This window comes from Hyaena hyaena, unplaced genomic scaffold (genome assembly GCF_003009895.1).
Source record: "Hyaena hyaena isolate Hyena2069 unplaced genomic scaffold, ASM300989v1 scaffold_163, whole genome shotgun sequence".
Classification (NCBI taxonomy): domain Eukaryota; kingdom Metazoa; phylum Chordata; class Mammalia; order Carnivora; family Hyaenidae; genus Hyaena; species Hyaena hyaena.
The window spans coordinates 2050559-2077975 of record NW_024080794.1 but is presented as its reverse complement, the minus strand read 5'-3'; the positions used below and the strand labels follow the sequence as shown (position 1 = coordinate 2077975).

General features: G+C 36.1%; 1 protein-coding gene across 1 annotated transcript in view; it reads left to right on the top strand.

The window, feature by feature from the left end:
* BRCA2 (BRCA2 DNA repair associated) overlaps window positions 1-27417 on the top strand; it is a 59999-nt gene that overhangs the window by 2413 nt on the left and 30169 nt on the right. The window contains 11 exon segments of the mRNA XM_039239825.1: window positions 630-875; window positions 5899-6004; window positions 6656-6702; window positions 6798-6838; window positions 7024-7135; window positions 7891-7940; window positions 11276-11387; window positions 12196-13314; window positions 15244-20049; window positions 21888-21983; window positions 23677-23746. Coding sequence (XP_039095756.1) covers window positions 630-875; window positions 5899-6004; window positions 6656-6702; window positions 6798-6838; window positions 7024-7135; window positions 7891-7940; window positions 11276-11387; window positions 12196-13314; window positions 15244-20049; window positions 21888-21983; window positions 23677-23746 — 6805 coding nt within the window.

Here is a 27417-nt window from a genome sequence, read left to right as displayed (position 1 = left end):
CTGCCTTGACTCATGCAAGCATGTCATCAGTTTTACACATGAGGGGTGCAAATGTCAACATTGTGAAAAAGAGAAACAATGCCTTCGTGTTATTATGAAAATAGTTTTGGCCTAATGGAGCTCTTGAATTTGTCTTGGGGACCTTCCCGTCCCCTATCCCCAGTAGTCCAGAGACCACTACTTTAAGGGTGGATAGATCATAGTAGAAATTCTGTCATTTCTCTTTAACAGGGAGTCTTTTTATTCCATTTGATTTGTGAGCCTACGTGTTCCCGTACTTACAGATTTATCACATCCCTTTATGTACTCTTTGTAATTAAATTATATATCTGTGGAATGCATTCTTACTATGAATGACTTGTTTCTGAATCATGAATATAAGAGAAAGAAATCTTTAGAAAAGCTAACTAATATGGCTAGGAGCAAGCACCTTCTAACATTTGTAAACTCTTGTGAGACCATTAGATTGGAAGGAGAACAGATTAATGACTTGTTTAATTAATATGCTTTAACAAAAGTAATCTACAGTCAAAATCTCAAGCATCCTTTTCTTTGTTATGAGCCTCACTGGCTCATGAACTTGCCTGCCATTGATTAAAACCAAGACGGAATTTTTATTTTTCTTACAGATTTAGGGCCAATAAGCCTTAATTGGTTTGAAGAACTTTCTTTAGAAGCTCCAACCTATAATTCTGAACCCACAGAAGAATCTGGATATAAAATCAGTTATGAACCAAACCTCTTTAAAACACCGCAGAGGAAACCTTATCATCAGTTGGCTTCAACTCCAGTAATATTCAAAGAGCAAGGTCTAATTCTCCCAGTGTACCAGCAATCTCCTTTAAATGAATTCAATAAATACAGAGTAGACTCGGGTAAGTAATGTGGTCCAGTAGACCAGGGAAAAACATGAACCAGGGATTGAGACAAACTATGTTAAAACTCCCAGCTCTACTGGTAATTGTGCCCTACTGGTCAGATCAACCTCTTCGGCCTCACTTTCCTCACCTGAAAAAAATGGAGATGCTGAAAATAATGCCTGATAAGTTTGGATTAAATAAAATAATGCACTTAATAAGTGTTTCTTCCCTCCTTTGATTTAAGATATCCTGCCTCATTTGTTAAATTATATCTTTCCTCTACCAGAAAAAAAAAAAGTGGGACTGGTTTGATGTTAATTAAATAAACTCTATTTCTGCAGGTTATCACAGAAGACAGAGAAGGGTATTTTTATTAATTTTCTATACATGTCTTTTGATTTGGTAACAGTTTCCCTGGCATACATGCCAGATATTCTAATCAATCATGTAATAAGATTATATATTCAGTCATTCAAATGTTTATTACCTACTTAAATGATATATTCTCCCTTTCTCTAGAGTATTTATTACTGTCAAGTAAGAGGAATTAACAGGAGACAGATAAAAAGAACAGTTTAAGATTGAATGTGGTATGTGTCAAAAGCAAAGTACAAAAAGTACAATGAAAGTTAGGAAGAAAACATAAATAAGTTTGGGAGGAATTGAGGAGTGATTTATTTGAATTAAACCTTCAAAGAGAGGTGAGATTCAGAAATGTGAAGATGATAGAGTAATAATGCATGTACTAGGTGGAAGAGAAAACATGAGAAAGATGTTTGTTAAGAGAATGTCATGTAATTCAGATTGTTGGAGTGCTGAATGTCTAAAAGGGACCAATAAACAACCTAAAAATAGAAAGAGCACCTAGAGCCAGGTATTGAATGCCAGACAATTGAATTTATTTGATAGGTTGTTCAGCAGAAAAATCACATGTAAATTTGATCATGCTACTTCCTGCTTCATATCTTTGATTACCTCCCTTTGCCTTCGTGATAAAATCTTAACTCCTTAACATGATTCACAAGGTTCTTTTTTTTAATCTAGTCTCTCATTGACTCTTGCCTCCTGCCATAATCCCCCTTCCACCCATCTGCAATTTACCATTCATTCATACCGAATTTCTTTTTGAAGGCAACTTGCTCTGTGGCTTTTTATACATTGTGACCTCTACCCAAAAGTTAGTTACTTTTTCCTATCTTTTCATCTAACAAGCTCATCTTTCAGGTCTTGATTTATCCCTTTGCTTCTGGGAAGTTTTCTCTGTCACACTCATTTAGCTTCTAGTGGAGGAGACTTAAAATAAGCAATTACAGTGGAATACATACTATGAAAGAGGAATTCGTGGTAATGCACATACAAAGAGGATATAATGGCAAAGATTTTTCTTGTATGTTATTGGATACCAAGTGGCACACAAAGTGAGTATACAGTAAATATTTATGGAATAAATGAGTATTTGTTTTGCTTTAGAAAGCCTAAAAACTGGCCCCAATTGTTGGAGATTTGTTCTTCAAAATGTGATGCCTAGATTGTGAGAATCTCCTGAAGTCCTGAATGAAAAGGTAGATTTCAGGCCCTACTTTGAATGTACTAAATTAGAATCACTAGGAATAGAGCCCATACATGTACATTTTAAGCTAATGGGGTGATTCTCATGGAAACGGAAGACTGGAGGCAGGGAGGCCAGATAGGAGACATGCTCTGGTCCAGGTGGTAGTGGGCCAACAGCCTGAATTAGAGCAATGGTAGTGAGAGTGGATATGGAAGATAGAAAATGTAAAACCCCACAGTCATCTAAACCTGGAGATTTCAAAGGAAGGATCCAATCACAGGTTTAGAGCATAACTAAGAACATAATGATGACATTCATAGACATTATAAGCACTGGAGGGAAAACAGGTTTAAGAGGGAAAAGGCTTGAAAGGATGAAAAAAAGTAGGTTGAGTTGGACTGTAATTTGAGAATGATGTTAAGGTGGTGTCCTGAAGGATTTGGGGAATACAAGAGCACACAGACAGGAGAGAAAGTTCTAGGAATCAAAGTGATAAAGTCATCACATGTGGTGAGGAAACTGATGATGACGAGGCTTAGGATAGAGCCTTAAGGAGTATTTAGTATATGAAATGTAGACCACAGGAAAGAATCATTCATTCAACCAATATCCCATACTTACTTTGTGCATGGCCAATTTATTAGGCATTAAAGGTACAAACATGAAGAAGATGCCTTTTACTTCTAGGAACTCAATCTTGTGTAAGATAAAATATGTAAATAAATGTACGGTGTGATGTATGCTATAATAGGATCACCTGTGAAAGTGCTATGTTGTGGGCATAGTAAAGGGAGCAGCACTGTTTTAATGTGCTCAGGAAATGCTCTGAGCATTAAACCAGTTGATGCCCAGTCTACTGAATCTGGAAAAACATACCTAAAATCACAGGTTTATTCTCTAATTTAACCTGTTGGAATTAGTCTATCTATAATTAGGGAGGGACAGGAATAAATTAATAAGGCCACTCTGGACTCGCTGCAGAGGAATCCAATTTTTTAAGGTTACAGTGCATAAATAATTCTGTCTGTAGTTTCGTGATACTTCTGTTTTTGTTTAGTTTAAATTCAGTATTTAAATGTAAGACTTAAGTTGTTTTTTTAACCTACTTGTTTAGTTCTAACCTCTTTCGTTTTAAAAAAAGAATAATCCCTAAAGTTTCATGAGGAAATGTGCTATTTCTGCTTCTCCGCAGTCCTTCCTTTTGCATAAAATCCTATGAGTTTATGTCACCATTATTCAGCCTTTTTAGGAGATTCTCAGATTACTTGGCAAATGTTTATTTGGATAGGACTTATTTTTACCTGGTTCATTTTTTTACTCTTTATTTTTTACATTTGGGTTTTTCATTGCTAAGACATTATTGATACTTTATTATCAACCGAAGTTCTTTGTTTACTTTAGTGTTCATTCTTTGTACTGGTCTGTGGTTTTAAACAAATGTATAATGTCGTGTATCCACCATTACAGTATCCTACAGAATAGTTTCACTGCCCTAAAAACCCCTGTTCACCTGTTCCACCGCACCTCCACCGCAAACCCCTGGCAATCACTGATCTTTTTACAGTCTGTGGTCTTCTGCGGTCTTTTGCAGACTGTCACATAGTGGGAATCATACAGTATGTAGCCTTTTCAAACTGGCTTCTTTTACTTAGCAACATAAGGTTCTTCTACATCTTTCATGGTTTGATAGCTCATTTCATTTTATCACTGAATGATGCTCTATCGTATAGCTGTACCAGTTTGTTGATCTGTTCATCTATTGAAGAACAGTTTGGTTGCTTTCAAGTTTGGGCAGTTATGAATAAAGCTACTATGTCATGTGTAGATTTTTGTGTGGACCTAAGTTTTCAGCTCATTTGGGAAAATACCAAGGGGCATGACTGCTGGATCTTACTTATGGTAGGAGTATGTTTAGTTATATAAGACACTTCAAACTGAATCCCAAAGTGGCCGCGCCATTTTACATTTCCATCAGCAGTGAGTTTTTCTTGTTCTTAATCCTCATCAACATTTGGTATTATCTTTGTTTTGGGCGTTAGCCATTCTCATAAGTGTGTAGTAGTAGCTCATGGTTTGGTTTATTTAAGTGTGTGTTGTTGTTGTTTCCCTGATTAAGATTTTTGTTAAAGTGAACTTGGAAAAGGTGAAATTTTAAAAATGCGGTCAGCTACTTTTTACTGTCTTTAACTAAAAGTCTCATTAGAGAAAGTTGGATATTTTGTTGAAGTGGGGTATACCTCACACATATATTTGGCTTAGTCATGATTATACCCATTTCCTGTTACTTGAGAAATGAGTAATAGAACGCAGTGCTTTGTGTGTGCTGCTGCAAGTAGTTCTGTTTGGTCTTTGCCTTATTTTATTAACACTAATAAACTAATTTTCCCCCAAACTTTTCTAAGTTGGAGATTATAGGATCAGTTAAAGCAACTATTTTTTTAAAGTAGTTTTTAAGAGTAAGAGGAAGTGCCTTGAGTGCCATATTTGTGATACAGAAAACAGGAATATTGACAAACTGTAAATTGGATTTGATAGAGCCACATATAGCTTTAGAAACCTGGACTGAGCCTTATTGCTGAGAAAATAGATGTATTAAACAACTGTGGAAGTTTTTTCTAATCATTGCTAATTCATCCAGCCAGGAATTGTGGCGTGACTGTAACATTAGGCACTGATTGTAGTTCCTAAGGAGACAGTGATAAATAAGAGCCCTACATCAAGGAGCTGACATTTCTAGGAGGGGAAGCAGTAATGGTGTATGATAAGCTCTGTGGGGAACATACAACAGCAACAGTCATTTAATCTCCTGTTAGGGACCACTAAATTTTTCCAGAGGAGGTAGTTGTAAAATGGAAGCCTGAAAGAGGATGTTCAGGTCAAGAGAAATAAAAAGAGAAAATCAGTTTGTATAAAGGCCTGCAGTGAAAGCATTCTTGCAGGATATGCAAGTGGTTGTGTATGGTTGAAAAGTAGAGTGTAAAAGAATGTCATAGAAATTAAGTCAGATCATGAAAGTCCTTGTTACTAGAGACTTTTGTTTTGGAGTGTGAGCTTGCTCTTGAGAACCAGATCTTGAAAGGTTTTCAGCAGAAGACTGATATGATCAACTTTGGTACATTCGTAGGTTTTATCTTCCATAATACCATAGTGCATGTGACTTAATAATAGGGCATAAAACATGCTATTCTATGTTCCACTTGTGTGGAATTTAAAAACATTTCTCCTGCTATCTCATGAATTCCTTGAAGTTAAAGCAATTGCATTTCCCCGAGTGTCTTACATATATTATATACTTGTTGAACGGGGGCCCACATCCTTTGAGACCTCCACTTTTGGAAAGAATCAACAAACTGAGAAACCAACCGAACTCCCCATACATTTCCTTCCCAGTATAGATAAGGCTTTTTGTTTTTAAATACTTCCAGAGAATAAGAGTTCACAATCCAGAGCATATACATACTCAACTGAATTACTGTACTGTTTCAGGAAAGGATATGACCAATCATAAACATAAAAGTTGTTGCACAATGAAGTCTAAAATGGATCAAACAAATGTTACCAGCCCACCTCTAAATTCTTGTCTTAGTGAAAGGTATGTTAAAGCTGTTCTATTAAAATATTTAAATGAAGCATTTTCCTACATATGCTGTTTGTTTTCTAGAAATGCATCTAATTTTCATGCTAACATTTTGGCTAAAAGCCTGAAAGAGGATCTTCTATTTTTAAATAATCTCTGTTTAGGTTGAATTTTTTAATTCAATAATTTTTACATTAGAAGCATTTACTTTGTTTTTCTTATAATGTTGAATTCACCTTTTTTGTCTATATTCTATGACATTTTTTAGTTTCATCTTATTACTGGTGAAAAGCAATGCCCTTGATATAGCAGCTTAAAATAATTTGTGTACTTTGAGAGAATATGATGATTTTATAAATTCACTTTACATAATTACATAATTTTTAAGTTCAAGATGTGCAGTTCCTAGCAGTTGAAATTTGTTAGTGCTTTATACATTACTTCTTGTGGACATTTTAAACTTATTTTAGTTGTTACTTAGTTTTTCATGAGATATTTACTTTTTAAAAAGTAACAAAATATTACAAAGTAGTATAATTCTAATAAATAATATGACTGAGTCTTTTTTTCAATAAGATAAATATTTTGTTTCTTCTTGCCATTTCTGTTATCTTTGAATAATCTGGGGGATTTGTTGTTTTTTTTTTTTTTTTTTTTTCATTTTAGTCCTGTTCTACGAAGTACACATGTAACACCACAAAGAGAAAAGTCAGGTATGACTAAAAATAAGGTTTTGTTTAATCTCTAAAATACTCTTAAATTTTAATAAAAATAAAACTTTGTAATTTTCCCCTTGTTTTACCCCCAGTGGTCTATGGAAGCCTATTTCATACACCGAAGCTTATGAAGGTAAATAGTCCACCTAGTTCATTTTTCTTGTGTAGAAGTGAGAATTTGACAACAATGTCCTGCCTTTGGCCCAAAATTTACAAATATGTATCTATGCTAGGCATTCAGTAAACAATAAATGAAAAAATACTTTTAATCATCAGTGCATTTATGTGAAATAAATAAACTGTTTTTCTTATTTCCAGGGTCAGACACCAAAATGTATTTCTGAAAGTCTAGGAGCTGAGGTGGATCCTGATATGTCTTGGTCAAGTTCTTTAGCCACACCACCAACCCTTAGTTCTACTGTACTTATTGGTAATACGAGCAAATGTGTATCATGTACGATGGTAGATAATGTTGATATAGTGTCATCTCTAATGCTTCTGACAAAAAGAAAATAGGAAAAGATAATTAGGTAGTAATTAGATTAGATAATACCTTCTTTGATAAGTGTGTTAGTAGTTGAGAATAATTGTATTCTATTTAGTGTAGCTTGGGGTCACAGGTACATTATGTGGTGTCCTAGGAGTGGTATTCTGTAGGAGTCCATCTATATGCAAGCCCAGAGTTTTTTAGTTATTATTCTGGCAAAAACACATTCTGTTTAGATTCTTTCTTTGGCTAGGATTTAACTTTTTTTGTTGCTCAGATGAAATAATAGAGGTAAAGGCATGTTGAAAAGTAAGAAGTATTTAACATATAATAGGCCTTTGCAGTATATTATTATCTAAATAAATGCTAAAGTCTGCAAGCTTTATCTGTTAAGTCATGACCCCATAACTCCATCTGATTTTCTCAGTCTTTATGGATAATATCACCTTAAAGTCAGGGTCATCAAACCACACTTTCTTAGCACCTGATGAGTGGTACTAAAGACTTGAATGTAGCTTATTCACTATGTTGACTGACCTAAGTACCATACTTGAGTCAATTCATTTTGTTTCAAATGCATCATTTATTCCAGTAGTGTATGTCTCTCGATGTATAACCAAAAAATACTGTAGTTTTCACATTAACTTTAGCGTCTGCTGTATAATACAGTACAGATAAATTGAATTTTTTTTTTACAGTCAGAGAGGAGGAAGCATCTGCAACTGTATTTCCTAATGACCCTACTGCTGTAAGTAAATATGACAGATTGATTATGCTATTGCAGTTGCTTACAATTTTGGAATGCCTGGAAAGATTATTTATCTTGCATTTTTCATTCTTTAATTTATGATTTATCTAAGCCTTTGAGTAAGTCTCTAAGCCTGATCCTATATGTGATTTTCTTGACTTCTAGGAAGTAATGGTGTCTCTAAGTTGAATATACGTATAGTGAGACTTTTTATACTAGTGACTTTAAAATATAACTTTTTAGGGGCGCCTGGGTGGCTCAGTCGGTTAAGCGTCCGGCTACGGCTCAGGTCACGATCTCACGGTTTGTGGGTTCGAGCCTCGTGTCAGGCTTTGTGCTGACACCCAGCTCAGAGCCTGGAGCCAGTTTCAGATTCTGTGTCTTCCTCTCTCTCTGACCCTCCCCTGCTCACACTGTCTCTCTCTCTCTCTCAGAAATAAATAAAAATATTTTAAAAATAAATAAATAAAATATAACATTTTTAAGTTTATTGTCAAGTTGGTTTCCGTATAACACCCAGTGCTCATCCCCACAAGTGCCCTACTTCATACCCATCACCCTGCTTCCCCTCCTCCCGACCCCCATCAGTCCTCAGTTTGTTCTTAGCATTCAAGAGTCTCTCATGGTTTGCCTCCCTCCCTCTCCCCCACTATTTTTCCCCCCTTCTTCTCCCCACAGTCCTCCGTTAAGTTCCTCCCAGTTCTCCTATACATGCAAACATATGGTATCTCTCCTTCTCTGCCTGACTTATTTCGCTCAGCATAACACCCTCAAGGTCCATCCGTGTTGCTACACATGGCTGGATTTCACTCTTTGTCATTGCCATGTAGTACCATTGTATAGATAAACCACATCTTCTTGACCCATTTGTCAGTTGATGGACACTTAGGCTCTTTCCATGTTTTGGCTCTTGTTGAGAGTGCTGCCATGAACATTGGGGTACATGTGCCTCTACGCATCAGCACTCCTGTATTCCTTGGGTAAATTCCCAGCAGTGCTATCGCTGGGTCATAGGGGAGTTCTATTGTTAATTTTTTGAGGAACCTCCAAACTGCTTTCCAGAGGGGCTGCACCAGTTTATATTCCCACCACCAGTGTAGGAGGGTGCCAGTTTCTCCACATCCTCACCAGCATCTAGAGTCCTCTGATTTTCTCATTTTAGCCACTGTGACCAGCATGAGGTGGTATCTCAGTGTGGTTTTGATTTGTATTTCCCTGATGAGGAGGGACGCTGAGCATCGTTTCATGTGTTGACCATCTGGATGTCCTCTTTGGAGAAGTGTCTGTTCATATCTTCTGCCCGTTTCTTCACTGGGTTGTTTGTTTTTCGGGTGTGGAGTTTGGTGAGTTCCTTATAGATTTTGGATACTAGCTCTGTATCAGCTATGTCATTTGCAACTATCTTTTCCCATTCCATCGCTGCCTATTAGTTTTATGGATTGTTTCCTTTGCCATGCAGAACTTTTTATCTTGATGAGGTCCCAGTAGTTCATTTTTGCTCTTGATTGCTTTGCCTTTGGGGATGTGTCAAGTAAGAAATTGCTGTGGTTGAGGTCAAAGAGGTTGTTTCCTGCTTTCTCCTTTAGGGTTTTGATGGTTTCCTGTCTCACATTGAGGTCCTTTATCCATTTTGAGTTTATTTTTGTGTATGGTGTGAGAAAATGATCTAGTTTCATTCTTCTGCTTATTCCTGTCCAGTTCTCCCAGCACCATCTGTTAAAGAGGCTGTCTTTTTTCCATTGGATACTCTTTCCTGCTTTGTCAAAGATTAGTTGGCTGTATACTTTTGGGTCCATTTCTGAGTTCTCAATTCTTTTCCATTGTTCTATGTGTCTGTTTTTGTGCCAATACCATACTGTCTTGATGATGACAGCTTTGTAGTAGAGGCTAAAGTCTGGGATGGTGATGCCTCCCATTTTGGTTTTCTTCTTCAATATTACTTTGGCTATTCGGGATCTTTTGTGGTTCCATACAAATTTTAGGGTAGTTTGTTCTAGTTTTGAGAAGAATGCTGGTGCAATTTTGATTGGGAATGCATTGAATGTGTAGATTGCTTTGGGTGGTAATGACATTTTAACTATATTTATTCTTCCGATCCATGAGCATGGAATGTTTTTCCATTTGTTTGTATCTTCTTCAATTTCTTTCATAAGTTTTCTATAGTTTTCATCATACAGATCTCTTACATCTTTGGTTAGGTTTATTCCTAGGTATTTTATGGTTTTTTGAGCAATTGTGAATGGGATCAGTTTTTTGATTTCTCTTTCTGTTGCTTCATTATTGGTGTATAAAAATGCAACCGATTTCTGTATGTTGATTTTGTACCCTGCAACTTTGCTGAATTCATGGATCAGTTCTAGTAGGCTTCTGGTGGAGTCTCTCAGGTTTTCTATGTAGAGTGTCATGTCGACTGCGAAAAGTGAAAGTTTGACTTCTTCTTTGCCAATTCTGATGCCTTGGATTTCCTTTTGTTGTCTGATGGCTGATGCTAGGACTTCCAGCACTATATTTTACAGTGGTGAGAGTGGACATCCTGTCGTGTTCCCGATCTCAGGGGGAAAGCTCTCAGTTTTTCCCCGTTGAGGATGATGTTAGCTGAGGGCTTCTCATAGATGGCTTTGATGATGTTTAAGTAAGTTCCTTCTATCCTGACTTTCTCGAGGGTCTTTATTAAGAAGGGATGCTGTATGTGTCAGATGCTTTTTCTGCATCTATCGACAGGATCATATGGGGTTTTTTTTCTTTTGTTGATGTGATGTGTCACATTGATTCATTTGCGAATATTGAACCATCCCCGTAACCCAGGTGTGAATCCCACTTGATCTTGGTGGATAATTCTTTTTTATGTGCTGTTGGATTCGATTTGCAAGTATCTTGTTGAGGATTTTTGCATCCCTATTCATCAAGGATATTGGCCTGTAGTTCTTTTTTTTTTTTTGCTGGGTCTCTGTCTGGCTTGGGAATCAGAGTGATGCTGGCTTCATAAAATGAGTCTGGAAGTTTTCCTTCGATTTCTATTTTTTGGAATAGCTTTAGAAGAATGGCTATTAATTCTGTTTTAAATGTCTGATAAAATTCCCCAGGGAAGCCATCTGGCCCAGGGCTCTTATTTGTTGGGAGATTTTTGATAACTGATTCGGTTTCCTCACTAGCTATGGGTCTGTTCAGATTTTCTGTCTCTTCCCATGTGAATTTTGGTAATGTGTGTGTGTGTTTAGGAATTTGTTCATTTCTTCTAAGTTGTCCAATTTGTTGGCATATAATTTTTCATAGTATTCCCTGATAATTACTTGTATTTCTGAGAGTTGGTTGTAATTAAAATGTAACTTTTGCAGATCTTTAAAAGCTATTTTTCTAACCATGATGAAAGTCTGAAGAAGAATGATAGGTTTATCCCTTCTGGGCCAGACAATGAAAATAAAAGTCTAAGAGATGCTAAAAGTCAAGGTAAGTCCTTCTATTGAATTGAACTACTGTTTTTAAGTGACAGCATCGGAGTATTGCTCCTACCTTTCTTAAAAAGAAAATACATTGCTTTTCCTTCTTAATTAAGGTCCTGTGAGTAGAAGCCAATGTGATTTAAATGAAAATGTTTAATCTTAGTAAAATAACATTCAAGATCTTATTGTGACACCAAAACAAAACCTGGAACATAAAACTTACAGAGATAAAAATAAGACTGAAAATTAACAAAATGTGAAGGCCTTATTACTAATTAGAAAGTAATTAGGGTTGCAGATGCTAAAAGTTTCCTAATCAGATCATTGAAATATTGCATTTTTCTTAGTCTCTATGTAGGCCTGTATAAATGTGTACGATTGGATGACTCTGTGTGTGTGTGTGTGTGTGTGTGTGTGTGTGTGTGTAAAATCAGATTTTACTCTGTTATTGTAGGGCCACAAAATTAATTTGGAACATCTGGTTTGATAAATCTTAGAATGTTAAATTGCGAATTATATAGTAAGATTGCGTGAGATTTAATTGTACAGAACTGGTAAAAAAGGTTATTAAGACCCTGGAATGTGAATAGAAGGCTTTGGGGACATTGGAATCAGCCTTTACCAGAAGAACAGAGGAAGGGTGGCACCCTCCACCGCTCCCTAAAAACACTAGCACTCAGGATAACCCTTTAAAATACCACAGTACATGTTATATAGCATATGCTATCTCTATGAGAAAGGTTGCAAGAATAGTATAAATTCTATGTCTGTATTATAAAATGTTATTAATATGCTTCTGTTTTAAATTTTAACAGGATTGGGGAAAATGTTAGGGAATTCATTATATAAAGTAAATAGCTGCAAAGACCATTTTGGAAAGCCAACACCAAATGTCTTAGAAGATGAAGTACATGAAAGAGTTGCAGATGTTTCTGAAGAAGATAGTTTTTCATTAAGTGTTCCTAAATGTAAAACAAGAAATCTACAAAAAATAAAAACCAGCAAGACTAGGAAAAATATTTTCCATGAAACAACCAACAAATGTGAAGAAGCCAAAAAACAAATGAAAGAAAATAAACATTCATTTGTATCTGAAATGAAAGCAAAGGTCAGGGATCCATTAGATTCAAACATAACAAATCAGAAGCCCTTTGGGAATGGAAGCAACAGAATCTCCAAGGAAGTTGTACTGACTTCAGCCTCTGAATGGTCTCACCTAACCCTCTCAGGTCTAAATGGAACCCAGATGGAGAAATCACCTCTATTGCATATTTCTTCTTGTGACCAAAATAATTCAGAAAAAGACCTCATAACCACAGAGAAAGAATGTACCAACTTTATTACTTTCAAAGATTCTTTGCCACAGATTTCAGGTGTACCAAAGTGTACAGAGACGATATTAAATGAGGAAATAGTGGTAAATAAGACAGATGAAGGGCAATGTCTTGAATCTCATGAAGACTCCATTCTGTCAATAAAGCAGGCGACATCTGAAACTTCTCTAATAGCTTCTCCACTTCAGGGTATCAGAAAGTCTATATTCAGGATAAGAGAATCACCTGAAGAGACGTTCAGTGCTGTGTTCTCAAATAATGTAACAGATCCAAACTTTAAACAAGAACTTGAAGCCTCTGAAAGCGGATTAGAAAAACATTCTGTTTGTTCACAGAAAGAGGATTCTTTAAGTACGTGTTCAGTTGACAATGGAAGCTGGCCAGCCAGTATCAAACATACTTCTGTAGCTTTGAAGAATTCAGGTTTAATATCCACTTTGAAAAAGAAAACAAAAAAGTTTATTTATGTTATTAATGATGAAACATCTCATCAAGGACTAAAAACACAGAAAGACCAGGAATCGGGACTGATCAACTCTTTGGCCCAATTTGAAGCAAATGCTTTGGAAGGACCACTGACGTTTACAGATGCTGATTCAGGTACCTGTGTGTGTGTGTGTGTGTGTGTGTGTGTGTGTGTGTGAGAGAGAGAGAGAGAGAGAGACAGAATTGTGCATATAGTTTTGTGGCTGGTGACAAGTTCTCTTATTTGAATATGTGAGTCTCTTTCTCTAATCTTATATATTACCTGCTTTCCTCCAGTAGTTTCTTTTTTGGTTTTCCTTCTGTAGTTTTTCCGTTTTTTTAAATCGCTATAGCTGGTATTCAGAAATATGTCTACATATATTATTGTTTAGGCCTTTGATTACCAGTGTTCAAAATCATTTTATTCAGACTTGTTGGATCAGTTTGCAGAGTTACACTGTATACAGTATCCCTCTTGAGACAGAACATGTGATTCAGAAGCATCAAAAATGTGACTGCTTCATTCCTGCTTTAATTTTATTGTATGCAAATTTGACAATTCTGTACATATGTTGTGCTGTTTAGTATGGAAAGTCTCTAAATCATGTAAAAAATAGGGGCGCGTGGGTGTCTCAGTCGGTTAAGCTGCCGATTTCGGCTCAGGTCATGATCTCACGGTTCATGGGTTAGAGCCCCGCATACGGCTCTGTGCTGACAGCTAGCCCAGAGCCTGGAGCCTGCTTCGGATTCTGTGTCTCCCTCTCTCTCTGACCCTCCCCTGCTCACGCTGTCTCTCTCTCTCTTTCTCAGAAATAAATAAAACATTTAAAAAAATTAAAATAAATAAATCGTAAAAAATAGAAAAACTAAGTTTAATGTAATTAGCTAAGTTTAATATAAGTCACTTCTAAAATAAGAGTGGTTAGGGGCGCCTGGGTGGCTTAGTCGGTTAAGCGTCCGACTTTCGCTTAGGTCATGATCTTGTGGTTCGTGGGTTTGAGCCCCGCGTCGCGCCCTGTGCTGACTGCCAGCTTGGAGCGTGGAGCCTGTTTCAGTCTGTGACTCCCTCTCTCTCTGATCCTCCCCTGCTCACGCTGTCTCTCTCTCTCTCCTAGAAATAAATAAAACATTAAAAAAATAAAATAAAAAAAAAAAGAAAAAAATAAAATAAAATAAGAGTGGTTATTGTTGTTGTTATATAGTTTTCTTAAATATTTAGAGACTACTTAGAGATATTAATATCCCTGGGTGCCAGAGTATCCACAGTGAAACTCCATTTTTATTTGAGCAATGATACTTTTATTAGTAGCTGAATTGTATATTAAAAAGGCAATTTTATCTTCCTTTGAGAAGATTTTAGTAGGTTCAATACTGGAGTGTAAAGGAACTGTTTGAGATTTGGGTTAATTTCCAGAAAAGAATGTTTGATACTTTATATATCAGAATTAAAATCCGTGAAACAGCTAATAGTGGTGATCACTGATTAAATGAGATTAACATTTTTGACTTGCTAATAGGGAATTGAGAGGGTTGATTAAACAAAAAAACTCTGAGCAGTTTCATTCATTTGCCTTTAAAGCTGAGATTAGGTCATCTTGCAGTCCCTTCATCTGTAGAACCTATTTTTAAAAGCTGATTTTTTTTTTTCAATATCAAAGACTGAATTAACTAAAGGAAGTGATTACTTTTCTAATTCCTTTCCTTTGCCTTGCTTTGTTTTTTATCTTCTATTACACCCATATTAGCAATGGATTTTTTTTTTCCAAGTTTGTTTTCCAATAAAACTATGAATTTTTCTTATGGTGGCCACTTTCTTGAACTGCATACTAATTTTAATTGAATTGATACATGGTAGAAAAGAATATTAAGTTCAATTTGTTTTTAGTTGACAACGTAATAACTTCTGACAGAGACTGTTTAGAATTCTTTGTTTTAAGCTTGACATTCACTTCTTGCTTTTCATGTAATTCTTACCATAGATGCTACCTTTTTACTTAGTGGAATATATTTAATAAATGTGATTGATGGTACTTTAATTTTATCACCTTGTGTCTTTTTGCTTAGGTTTATTACATTCTTCTATCAAAAAAAGCTGTTTACAGAATGATTCCAAAGAACCAACTTTATCTTTAACCAACTCTTCTAGGACAATTCTGAGAAAAGTTTCCAATAACGGAAGCAGTACTCCTAATTCTAAAATAATATCTCAAGAACTTGATTATAAAGAAGCAAAAATTAAAAAGGAAAAACTACAGTCATTTATAACCACAGAAACAGATTGTCTGTCATCCTTGCAGGAAAAACACTGTGAGGATGATACAAAAAGCCAAAGAGTTTCAGATAGAAAAGAAGAGATCTTGCCTGCAGCAAGTCCCCCTTCTGTGCCATGTTCAGAAGTCGAGGATAGTGGTATTCACTTTCAGTCTCTGGAAAGCTTTTCATCTGACGCAGATAATCGCAGCCAGTTAACTCCTGGCTCCAGGGATCCTCCATCAAACCCAGTCATGCGTGCTAGAGGAAGAGAATCATGTAAAGTGCCAGAGACACTAAAATGTAAGAATCCTGCAGCTGGTTTTGAATTAACCAAAACCCTGGAAGAGAATCAAGAAATACGTGTTTTAAATGAAAATTCTAAAAAAGCTAACCTGTCATCAACTGAAAAATATGCAACAGAAGCATCACCTTCTCTGAAGGTACCACTCAACCAAGATGCACATCTCACAGTAGTCCAAAAAGACCAAAAAGAAACTGCTTTAATTTCAGAAATAACTATCAATACAAACTCTGAAGAGCTTTTCCCAGATGAGAATGATTTTGTCTTTCAGATAACTAAGGAAAGGAATGTTCCTGATGTAGGAAGTATTAAAGAACTTGATGATGCAGACCTGTGTTGTGTAAAAGAACCTGTTCTGGAGAACTCTCCCGTGGTAGTGTATACAGATAGGGATGACAAACAAGAAGCTGAAGTGTCAATCACAAAAGATTTTGATTCAGCAGACATAGATGATCTTACAGAAAAGAACAGAAATAGCATAAAGCAGCAACTCAGAATGACACTAGATCATTATTCAAAATCAGATATCACCTTGGATTCAGATATGAAATCAAATGGAAATAATGATTACACGGATAATCCAGCAAGACTATCAGATCCAGTTCTAAATCACAATTTTGGAAATGGCTTCAGAACAGCTTCTAATAAAGAGATAAAACTCTCTGAACACAACATTAAGAAAAGCAAAACGCTCTTCAAAGATATTGAAGAACATTATCCTACTAACTTAGCTTGTATTGAAATTGCAAATACTTTATTAGAAAGTCAAGACAAACGGACCAAACCTCATGCACCTGAACCACAGTCAATTAATATTGTATCTGGGTGTGTGCAGAGGAGCGCATATGTTTCTGATAGTGAAGGTGATCACACAACTCCTCCAACTTTATCTGTAAAGCGAGATTTTGATTCAAATGATAATTTAACACCTAGCCAAAAGGCAGAAATTACAGAACTTTCTACGATTTTGGAAGAATCGGGAAGTCAGTTTGAATTTACACAGTTTAGAAAACCAAGACACATGATACAGAAAAATCCATGTGAAATGCCTGAAAAACACCTGACTATCTCAAATACCATTCCAGAGGAACGGAAAGATTCTGATCTTCATCTCACAACTAATGGCCCATCTGTCGGTCAGGGAGATAGCAGCAAGAAATTTGAAGGTATAGTCGGAGGTAAGCAGAAGTTTGCTTGCTTGTTAAAAACCAGCTGTAACAAAAATGCTTCTGGCCATTTAACAGGTAAAAATGAAGCAGAGTTTAGAGGCTTTTATTCTGCTCGTGGCACAAAACTGAATGTTTGTAGTGAAGCACTGCAAAAAGCTAAGAAGCTGTTCAGTGACATAGAGAATATTAGCAAGGAGCCGTCTGTAGAAGTAGATACAAGAAGTTTCTCTTCAAGTAAATGTAATCCTGTTTCAATGTTTACGATAGAAAATTATAACAAAGAGAAAAAGTTAAATGAAAAAAATAATAAGTGCCACCTAATACTACAAAATAATATTGAAAGGACTACTGGCATTTTTGTTGCCAAAAATACTGAAGGTTGTGAGAGAAACACAGAAAATGAAGCTAACAAATATACTGATGCCAGTGGAAATACTTACAACTTTGGAGAATATGATGGCAGTGATTCAAGTAAGATTGATACAGTTTATATTCATAAAGAAGAAACTGGCTTGCCATGTATGGATCAGCACAACATAGATCTGAAATTATCCAGCCAGTTTATAAAGGAGGAGAGCACTCAAATTAAAGAAGGCTTGTCAGATTTAACTTGTTTGGAGGTTGTGAAAGCTGAAGAAACATTTCATGTTAACACATCAAACGAACATTTAACTGCTAATACAATGGGGCAAAATATAAAAGATTTTGACATTTTTGATGTATCCTTTCAGACTGCAAGTGGGAAAAATCTAAGAGTCTCTAGAGCGTCATTAAATAAAGTTACGCATTTCCTTGATCAAAAATGTACAGAAGAAGAATTGAATAACTTTTCAGATTTCTTGAATTCTGAATTACTTTATGGCATAGATATCAACAAAATAGACATTTCACGTCATGAGGAAATGGAAAATATTGAAAGAAAAGACAAAATAATGAAAGAAAGTGACCTCATTGGTACTGAAAATAAATCACTGACTCTCCAGCAAAGACCGGAATATGAAATCGAAAAAGTCAAAGAACCTACCATTTTGCATTTTCATACAGCTAGTGGGAAAAAAATACAAATTGCAAAGGAATCGTTGGACAAAGTGAAAAATCTTTTTGATGAGAGAGAGCAAGATAAAAGCGATATCACTAATTTTAGCCATCGAGGGGCAAAGATGTCCAAGGGCAGAGAGGAGTGTAAAGGTGGGCCGGAATTAGCATGTAGGACAATTGAAATAACAACTGCTTCAAAGGATGAAGAAATGCAGAACTCTCTAGAGAAAAACCTTGTTTCTGACGAGATCGTGTTGGTACCCAGCCTCTTAAGTGACAATTTATACAAACAAACTGAAAATCTTAAAATATCAAATCGTGCCTCTCTGAAAGTTAAAGTACATGAAAATACAGAAAAAGAAACAGCAAAAAAGCCTACAACTTGTACAAATCAATCCACTTATTCAGCCACTGAAAATTCAGCTTTTGCATTTTACACAGGACATGGTAGAAAAATTTCTGTGAGTCAGGCTTCCATACTTAAAGTAAAAAAATGGCTTAGAGAAGGAGAATTGGATGATCAGCTAGAAAAAACAGTGTATGATGAGTCAGAATATCTTTCAGGAAATAAAGTTGATAATTCTGGTATTGAGCCAATAGCAAGGAATGTTAGAGAGAGAAAAAACACCAGTGTCTCTGAAATAATGTCCACTGTAAGAGAAGCAGACACAGACCCACAGAGCATAAACAAAGACATTTGTGTTCAGAAACCTGTGACTAATTTCTCATGCAAAAATGAAAATACAGCACTTAAAGTGACCATTTCTGATTCAAATAATTTTGATTCCATTCAGAAATTGAATTCTGATTCACATAATGCTGTGCCTGCATACGCTACAGCAAGTAGTGAAAGAGTTTTAGTTGCACACAAGACAAAAGTGACAGAGGAATTTACAGAAAACTGTGATATGGCTACTAAGCAAAACACCAAGAGTAAACCAGACACTTACCAAGGGAAAATTGTGGCAGGTTATGGTAAGGCGCTGGATGATTCAGAGGATATTTGTCCTAACTCTCTGGATGGTGCAGAATGTAGTTCACCTTCACATAAAGATTTTGCTGAGACTCAAAGGGAACAAACTCTACAACTTAGCCAAAGTATATCTGGATTCGAGAAAGGTTCTGAAATACTACCTTGTCAGATTAATTTGAAAACTTCAGATATGTGTAAACTTAGTACAAGCAAGCATCCTCGGTCCGTCTCTTGTACAAGTGCTTGTGGGATTTTTAGCACAGCAAGTGGAAAATCTGTACAAGTATCAGATGCTGCATTACAAAAGGCAAGACAGGTGTTTTCTAAGGTAGAAGATAGTGCCAAGCAGCTCTTTTCCAAAGTATCATCTAAACATAATGAGGAACACTCAGACAAGTTCACAAGAGGAGAAAATACTATGATACATACCACCCCAAATTTACCATCATCTGCTTTCTCTGGATTCAGTACAGCAAGTGGGAAACAAGTTTCAGTTTCTGAAAGTGCCTTATACAAAGTTAAGGGAATGTTAGAAGAATTTGATATGATCAGAACTGAATATAGCCTTCAGTGTTCGTCTACATCTAGAGAAGATGTATCAAAAATGCCTCCTCCCTCTTGTATTGATAAGAGAACCCCAGAACACTCTGTAAACTCCAAATTGGAAAAGGTCTCCAATAAAGAATTTAAATTATCAAGTAACTCTAACATTGAAAAAGATTCGTCAGAAAATTACTCTGTGAAAGCTTTTCCATATCCCTCTCAGTTTAAGCAAGACAAACGGCACTCGCTACTAGGAAACAAAGAATCGCTTGTTGAGAACATTCCTCTTTTGGGAAAAGAACAGGCTTTACCTAAAAATATAAAAATGGAAATCGGGAAAACTGCAGCATTTCCTCATCTTCCTGTGAAAACAGATATAGAAATTCATTCTACTGACTCCAAGGATCCAGAAAACTATTTTGAAACAGAAACAGTAGAGATTGCCAAAGCTTTTGTGGAAGATGGTGAGCTGACAGATGCCGAACTGTTAAGTCACGCCAGACACTTTCTGTCTACATGCCAACACACTGAGGAGACGCTTCTGTTAAATTCAAGAAAAGGGAAAAGAAGAGGAGATGTACTTGTGTCAATTGGTAAGTGTCTGTTTTTTCCTTTTAGGTTGCCAATCACTTAAAAATCAAGTCTTTAATAATCCTGGTATACTAGCTTACAGCAATTCAAGTATTAGAAGCTGTATTTTTACAGACCTTTGTGGATGGTTTAGCGGAATGTGATTTAATCTCTGAGCCTGTACCAAGAAACATGTTCTGAGGTTATTTTAATGTATTTTTAGAAATTACTAATCTAGTTATAATTAAGAAGCTGCTGTTAAAAGTTTGTTTCCCTAGAAAATCTGAAACTTGTAACAGCTTGCGTTTTACAACTTACTGTTTTCATATAAATATGAATATATAGAGAGAGGAAGATCACAGAGGTTCTAACTCTGGCTCCTGTGAACTTAAAAAATTGGTTTCAATTATAGGTGTTGGTTTGCCTCCTTTTTTAAATCTAGGAAGTGTTCTAAAGTCAGTCATTTTTGGCAGATAGTATTCTGGTCTTAATGCCATTTGGACTTTATTCTGACTTCTCTTTTAAGTGTATATGGAACAACTTAATTTAATTAGGTTATTTGACTAGGAATAATCTTAAATCATTGAATCTGTTGATCAAATACCATTAAAGTAAATGCCAAAAGTAAAGTGGATGATCCTAAATATTAAATAACTAACTCCTTTTTAAAAACTATGGACTCTTAAGATTGAGTTGAATGAGTTACCACAGGTCTTGCCCAGTCTCTTCTTATTATAGAGAAAGACACTGAAGCCAGTGTCTTCAGCTCTGTGCCTTCAGTTGCCCTGGTGGATACAGAGTTTCTTAATTGTTATCCAGGCCACGTTCCATATCAAGTTTATGTTATGGGAAAAGTAGAAAGTTTATGATATTTACCTTAAACTGTTGCTGTGCTCTGGTGAAAATTTTGAAGTGCAGATGCTTAAAGAGATTCACTGTTCTTTTATGGAAAATAATGGCTTTGTTTATAGGAACCCATTTTGTTCATGTGTGCTCCCAAGTGGGTTAGCCTGCTTAGGGAAGAAAAAAAAACAAAACTCCTCAGACTTGTAATAATTGTTCTCAGCATCATCACTATTTAATTTCCCTCACTTCTGATATATATATGAATATACAATTTAATCAGCTTCTGCTTACTTGTTAAACAGTTAAATCACTTCATAATCTAACAGTTGATAAAGCTTTGCATGGACATTTTTACTTTCTATTAAATTCTACAAATTCATTCCCTTTAATAAAGCATCAGAACCCAGTGTACCTATTATCACCTGTTATCCCAGTATGCCATGGACATGCATAATTTGAATTATGGTTAACTTTTGCTCTCAGCCCTTGTAGAATTTTTAAATAAATATTGCTAATATTTTAATGTAATTTTGGTAATTTCAAAAAGTATTTCTTCCTACTCACTCTACTTGAAGGACCTGTGTAATAAATTTCTATTCGAATTTAATGCAGAAAAAAAGTTTTACTTGAAGAAATTCTGTTTTTTCTTATTTCCGGTAAACTTATAGTTACATTTAGTGCCAGTTTATCCAATTAAAAAGTAGCTTATCACTAGTATCTGGTAACATCTTTTTATCCCTACACCCTAGCTATTAAATAGTGTTATTTTAAATGGTAATAAAGAAAGAAAGAAAGAAAGAAAGAAAGAAAGAAAGAAAGAAAGAAAGAAATTAAGTTGATATAGAAAAATGAATTGCCTCTTTCAAAGTAGAATTATTATGTAATTATTATGTATTTTTTGCTTAATAAATTGTAAGAGTCAGGACTTTAGTTTTAAAAAATGTACTGTATAGGCTTTTGAAAAATAGAATTGCTACTATTTGCTTTAAAAACATGTATGGAAATTTCTTTTTAGGAGAACCCCCAATCAAAAGAAATTTGTTAAATGAATTTGACAGGATAATAAAAAACCAAGAAAAATCCTTAAAAGCTTCGAAAAGCACTCCAGATGGTAAAATTTGCTTTGTATTCATATCTTTTCCCTCTCTATAGGTACTACACACAATATTTTTTTAAGTTAACTTTTCTCAACTTTTTTGGGTATGTAAATAATTGGACAAGACTTTGCAGTGCGGTTTGTTAAAATTATGTCTTGCTTTGTTCTGTGAGCTTTTCCTTCATAACACCAAGTATGATGTGGAGCTTCTCTGTAATGACTTTTTAAATTACAAAGGCTATAAAAATTTAGGAATCTCTTAGTATAATAATTTAAGGCTTAGGTTCTGGGAATCGAGTCAAGTTTTTGACCTTCACCATTCCACCAAAATCACCCTTTCCTAAGTCATAGTGATCTCCATGCTGGCAAATCCAACAAGCATTTTTTGTCCTCATTTGACTGTCTTTCAGCCACATATGACAGTTGGTCACTCCTCTGAGACCATCACATACTCTAGGTTCTCCTCCTGCATAGCCACTTCTCTGTTGTCTTTGCTGGTTCTTCTTTATTCTTTCCTTCCTCTAAACATAGGAGCGCCCCAGGGCTCTGTCCTTTGAGCTCTTCTCTGCCTAAACTTCAGTTTCAGTGACTAGCAACATTGTTATCTATAAGCTTAGCCCATCCTGGAGCTCCAGACTTACTTATGCATTTGCCCTTGATACTTTTCCTACTATGCTAATAGGCATCTCTAAGTCACTGTAGGCAGTGCTGAACTCCTGATTGTTGTCCCAGACCTGCTCTTTCTGTTCATTCCTTTCTCACTGCCATTCTGCCAATTGATACATCAAAACCTTGATGTCCTCCTTTACTCTTTTATTTCTTCATACTTCATTCATATCCAGCCCGTTAACAAGTCCTTTATGTTTTACCTTTGAAATATAACAGAAATCTGATCATTTCTTCACACCTCTACCCCATACCATCTTCATCTAAGCCACAGTCAAAGTTTGTAATTCCTTTCTCTGTTTCTGCATCTGTCCCTCCTCCAGGCTGTCTCAGCATAGCAGCCAGAATCATCCTAGTAACAAAAAGGTCAGATCATGCCTCTTGATTGCTTAAAACTCTGTGTGGCTTCTTATTTCATTTAGACTAAAATCTGAAATTCTTACCATGGAATAGTTAAAAAAAAAAAATGTAACTATTGCTCACTATATATTTGGTTCCTGAGTTTGGAAAGGAAGAATTCAAATAGTAAGGGATAACTATGTTAGACTGTAGAGGCTTAGTTCTGAAACACATGCAGTAAATCCCACAGTAAACCCTTAATGACTACACAGGATCTTCCTCATTCTTTTTTATGGTTGCATAGTATTTGACATGTGGCTGTATCAATGTATTTTAGTTTAGGCAGCCAATCTTGTACTATTGAACTATTTGAAAGTTTTAAGAAGTACATGTTGCATAGTGAGAACAATATCTAAAGTTTGGCTTGTAAACCTTCATAAGACTAAATTTTAAGTTTGATGCATGGCAGTTAACTAACACATTTAAGTTATGATTAACATCAGCTGACTAAATTTATACTGATTTTGTTGATATGTTTATGCTGAGTTATTTGGTATATAGTTATCAATTTGTGTGTCAAATATATCAAGTCTATAGTATAGATTTTTTATGTAAATATTTACAATTATTTGTAATAAATAGGCATAGGAAATAAAACTTCATTTAACTTTTCACTAATACATAATGTAAAATATTTTTCTAGGCATCATAAAAGACAGAAGCTTATTTATGCATCATATTTCTTTAGAGCCAGTTACCTGTGGACCCTTTAGGTAAGACCTGTTCAGTTTTTTTAATAGGAAAAGTATGTTTTTTAATAAATATTTCTAAAAATATTCTTTTATCTCTCCTCCCTTTCAAAACCCTACTCAAATTACTAAGAGAATTTTTTAAACATATAAATCCACAAGGACAATAATCAGAGAAAAAACAAATTTTGGAAGCCAAAAAGCATAAATGATTTAGAACACCATAGAAAGCTGAAACTTGACATTATAGCAAGCAGAGAAGCTACCCAGTTTCCCCTTAAAAAACCAGGAAAGACTCAAATTGGCACAACATGTACTTCTGACGGTGAGGTAGAAAATAGGAAGATTAGTTGAAAATCTGTTTAAGAAACACCTATACCCCTCTCCCATACTGAAGGCAGCCAGTTATCCCTTTTGTGCTAGAAGACCTGGTAGGAGATTGTCTGGAGAAGATGAATTGGAGGGATTCTGAATTGGGAGGTGGGGAGACACAGCAGACACAGTTGAAGGGAGGGTACTGAAAACAGAGATTAAGTAAAAAATCTGCTTCTTAAGTATTGAGACTCACCAGCCTCTTTCTCAAATACTGGCAGCCAGGTCTCTAGGCAGAAGACTGGAAGGTTGTTTTTTTTTTTCTGGGGAACATGACTAGCCCAATAGAAAAGACTGGAAATACTTACAAATGCAGGTACTCAAATGAAACCACGTATCCAGAGCACCAGACAGTGATGCCAACAATTAACAAGTCCCTCCACAATACACTTCATTGTTTGTTTGTTTGTTTGTTTGTTTTGAGAGAGAGCAGGGGAGGGGCAGAGAGGGAGAAGGAGACAGAGAGAGAATCCAATCCCACTGCCCACACAGAGCCCAACACTAGGCTCAGTCCCATGAACCGTGAGATCATGACCTGAGCCAAAATCAAGAGTCAGGTGGCACTTAATCAACTGAACCACCCAGACACCCCATACCTTACTCTTAAATAAGATCAGAAAATCAAGGATCACTAGTATTGGAAGAAAGCCTCTGTGATAGTTTCCATAGTGCAAAAACAAACAAAAAAAGAAAGGAACTTGGAGGAAATAGACCATGCTTGGAGGTGAATAAAATTTCGAAAATATATACTAATATTCCCAGGATAGAGAACCAATAGAGGTAATAGAAGATAAAAGTTATGAAATCTCCAAGAATATAGAAAAAAAGAAAAAGATGAAAAAAGAAAAGACAATTGGAAAAGTCCTATGGGCCTAACCTCTGAAAATTTGGAGTTGGGGAAAAAAGAAATAAATGGGAAATGAAGTTTTCAAAGAAATAAGATACTTTATCAATACTGAAGGACATGAGTTTCTTTGATTAAAAGAGACCTCTGAGTGATTGGTCACATGAATAAAAACTGACTCACATTAAGGCACATCCTTGTGAAATTTTAGAATGCTGCAGGCAAAGGAAAACCTTAAATTTTCTAAGAGGGGGGCAAAGAAATCAGGTTTCTTAAAAAAAAAATGTTTAATATTTTATTTATTTCTGAGAGAGAGAGTGTGAGCAAGGGAGGGTCAGAGAGAGAGGGAGACACAGAATCTGAAACAGGCTCCAGGCTTTGAGCTGCCTGTCAGCACAGAGCCTGACGCCGGGCTCGAACCCACAAACCCCGAGATCATGACTTGAGCTGAAGTAGAACACTTAACCAACTGAGCCACCCAGGCGCCCCAAGAAATCAGGTTTCAAAGTTTCAAGAGTCCTAATGGTATAAATCCTCTCATCATTAACAATGGAACCTTGAAGATTATGGATTCTATAATGTATACTACAGAGCAGTGACTTGAAAATTCTGAGAGAAAATGATCTCCACCCTAGAATTCTGTCACTGGCCAAAATATCAAATAAGTGTGAAGTAGACATTTTTCAGATGCAGAGTACCAAGAGGTTTATCTCCCATACACTTTTCTTGGGGAATCTCACAAAACCCTCCCATAACCAAGAAGGAGGAAGATGTAGGATTTAAGAAACAGGAAGTTAGCATAGGAAAGAGGCAGAGGGAGTCACCCAGATAGACAGTGATTTTAGGGGAGACCCCAGAAAGATAGCTGTGTCGCTAAGCCGAGACTGGCAGCTAGCCCATTTTTGACCAGAAGAATAGTGTTCTGGGATAGTTTGCCTACAGGATAAAATTGAAGCAGAACCTGATGTCTTAATGCAGTAAGAAACTTCTTGGTAAAGATGGTGGATTGAGCATACTCCCATCCTTCCATTGCCTTCCAGAATTTTACCAAAATCACAGTGAGGGAACCTGCACATACCAAAGATAGGGAGAACAGGAGAGGAGACCACAGTGGCTGTTTTTCCAAGGGTATGGAAGAAAACAGATTAAAAGGCTTGTAGGGGGGAGAGAGAGAACCAACCATTTCACACCAAAGAAGTCTCCAAAGCTGAGGAATTAGTGGATCTTCAGAATTGGTAGTGAAGAAGGAAGGAGCCAGAACAAGGGTATGGGGTGAAAATACATCACCCCTTCCACTCCATGAATCTAGACAACTTCCTGTTCAGTGTAACAGAAGACTAGGGTTAAGTCTCCAGAGAGGGTACACAATTAAATGTTGACAGTCAAATGCATAACTTGGGAAGACGGGAAGATGAAATAGAAAGGATGGTTAGTGAAGCAGAAATGGTGTTGACAAAGAGCTAAATCTTCGTCTTCCAAGTGGCTCTTCAAGAAGAAGCAGTTACAGAAGTGTCACTTAGAGATAATGGATGTGAATATCACAGAAGCATCTAAAATTGTAGAAAGCAGTTATAAAAACTTTTCTAGCTGGTAAATTATTTAGTCCAAAGCTATGGTTTAAACTTTTTAATGTTACCTTTTCATAAATAACTATCTGTGACATTGTTGAAAAAAGTCATTGGTCTACATTTCTGGAATATATTCTCCAGTAGGCTCCTAATATACATATTTTGAAAGTAGAAACCCAGGTGATTTTGTTTCCGTTTTCAAAAGAAGGTTGTAATATTTAAAATAAATGCTATTTATCTGCATATTGCCTTAAATTTCACACACGATACAATACTTTTATGCATTTAGTACGCATGCCTAAGGATCTAATTTACCTAAGTATCTGATTTATACTGTGCAGATAGATACAAAGATAAATAAGTCTACCTCAGATTGCTAGTCCTGGAGCCAGGCATGGAAAGAATTACTGTGATAAAAGTACTAAACTAGGTACAACAAAGTGACGTGACAGCGTAGAAAAATTGGCACCTAATTATGGGACAGAAGCTTAACAAGAGCAGTTCTCCAAACGAAATGTAAAGAACGCTTGGGCGAGGAGGGCACTCCATACCCTGGGAAGAGAAAGAAGTTGTGTGGCTTTCCTCATGGGATTCAGTGGGCTGGGGTGCAGTGGGGGCTGGGAGGAAACAAAACAAGAAATGGGGAGGTTAGCACCTATAAATAGGAAGCCTTCTGTGTCATTTCTGACAAGTCGCAACCTGGGTAGGTGACCACTTGTGGAAGGTTGTAAGAAGAGGAGCAGCATAACCAGACTTGTGTTTTAGAAATAGACCAAAGTGAAAGTGTCGCAAGGAGATTAGTAAGGAAAATTTAACACAGGTACTAGAGTAGAGACTATAAATGAGTGGGAGATTAAGATTCAGAAAGATTTGGCCAGGGGCACCTGGGTGGCTCAGTCGGTTGAGCCCCC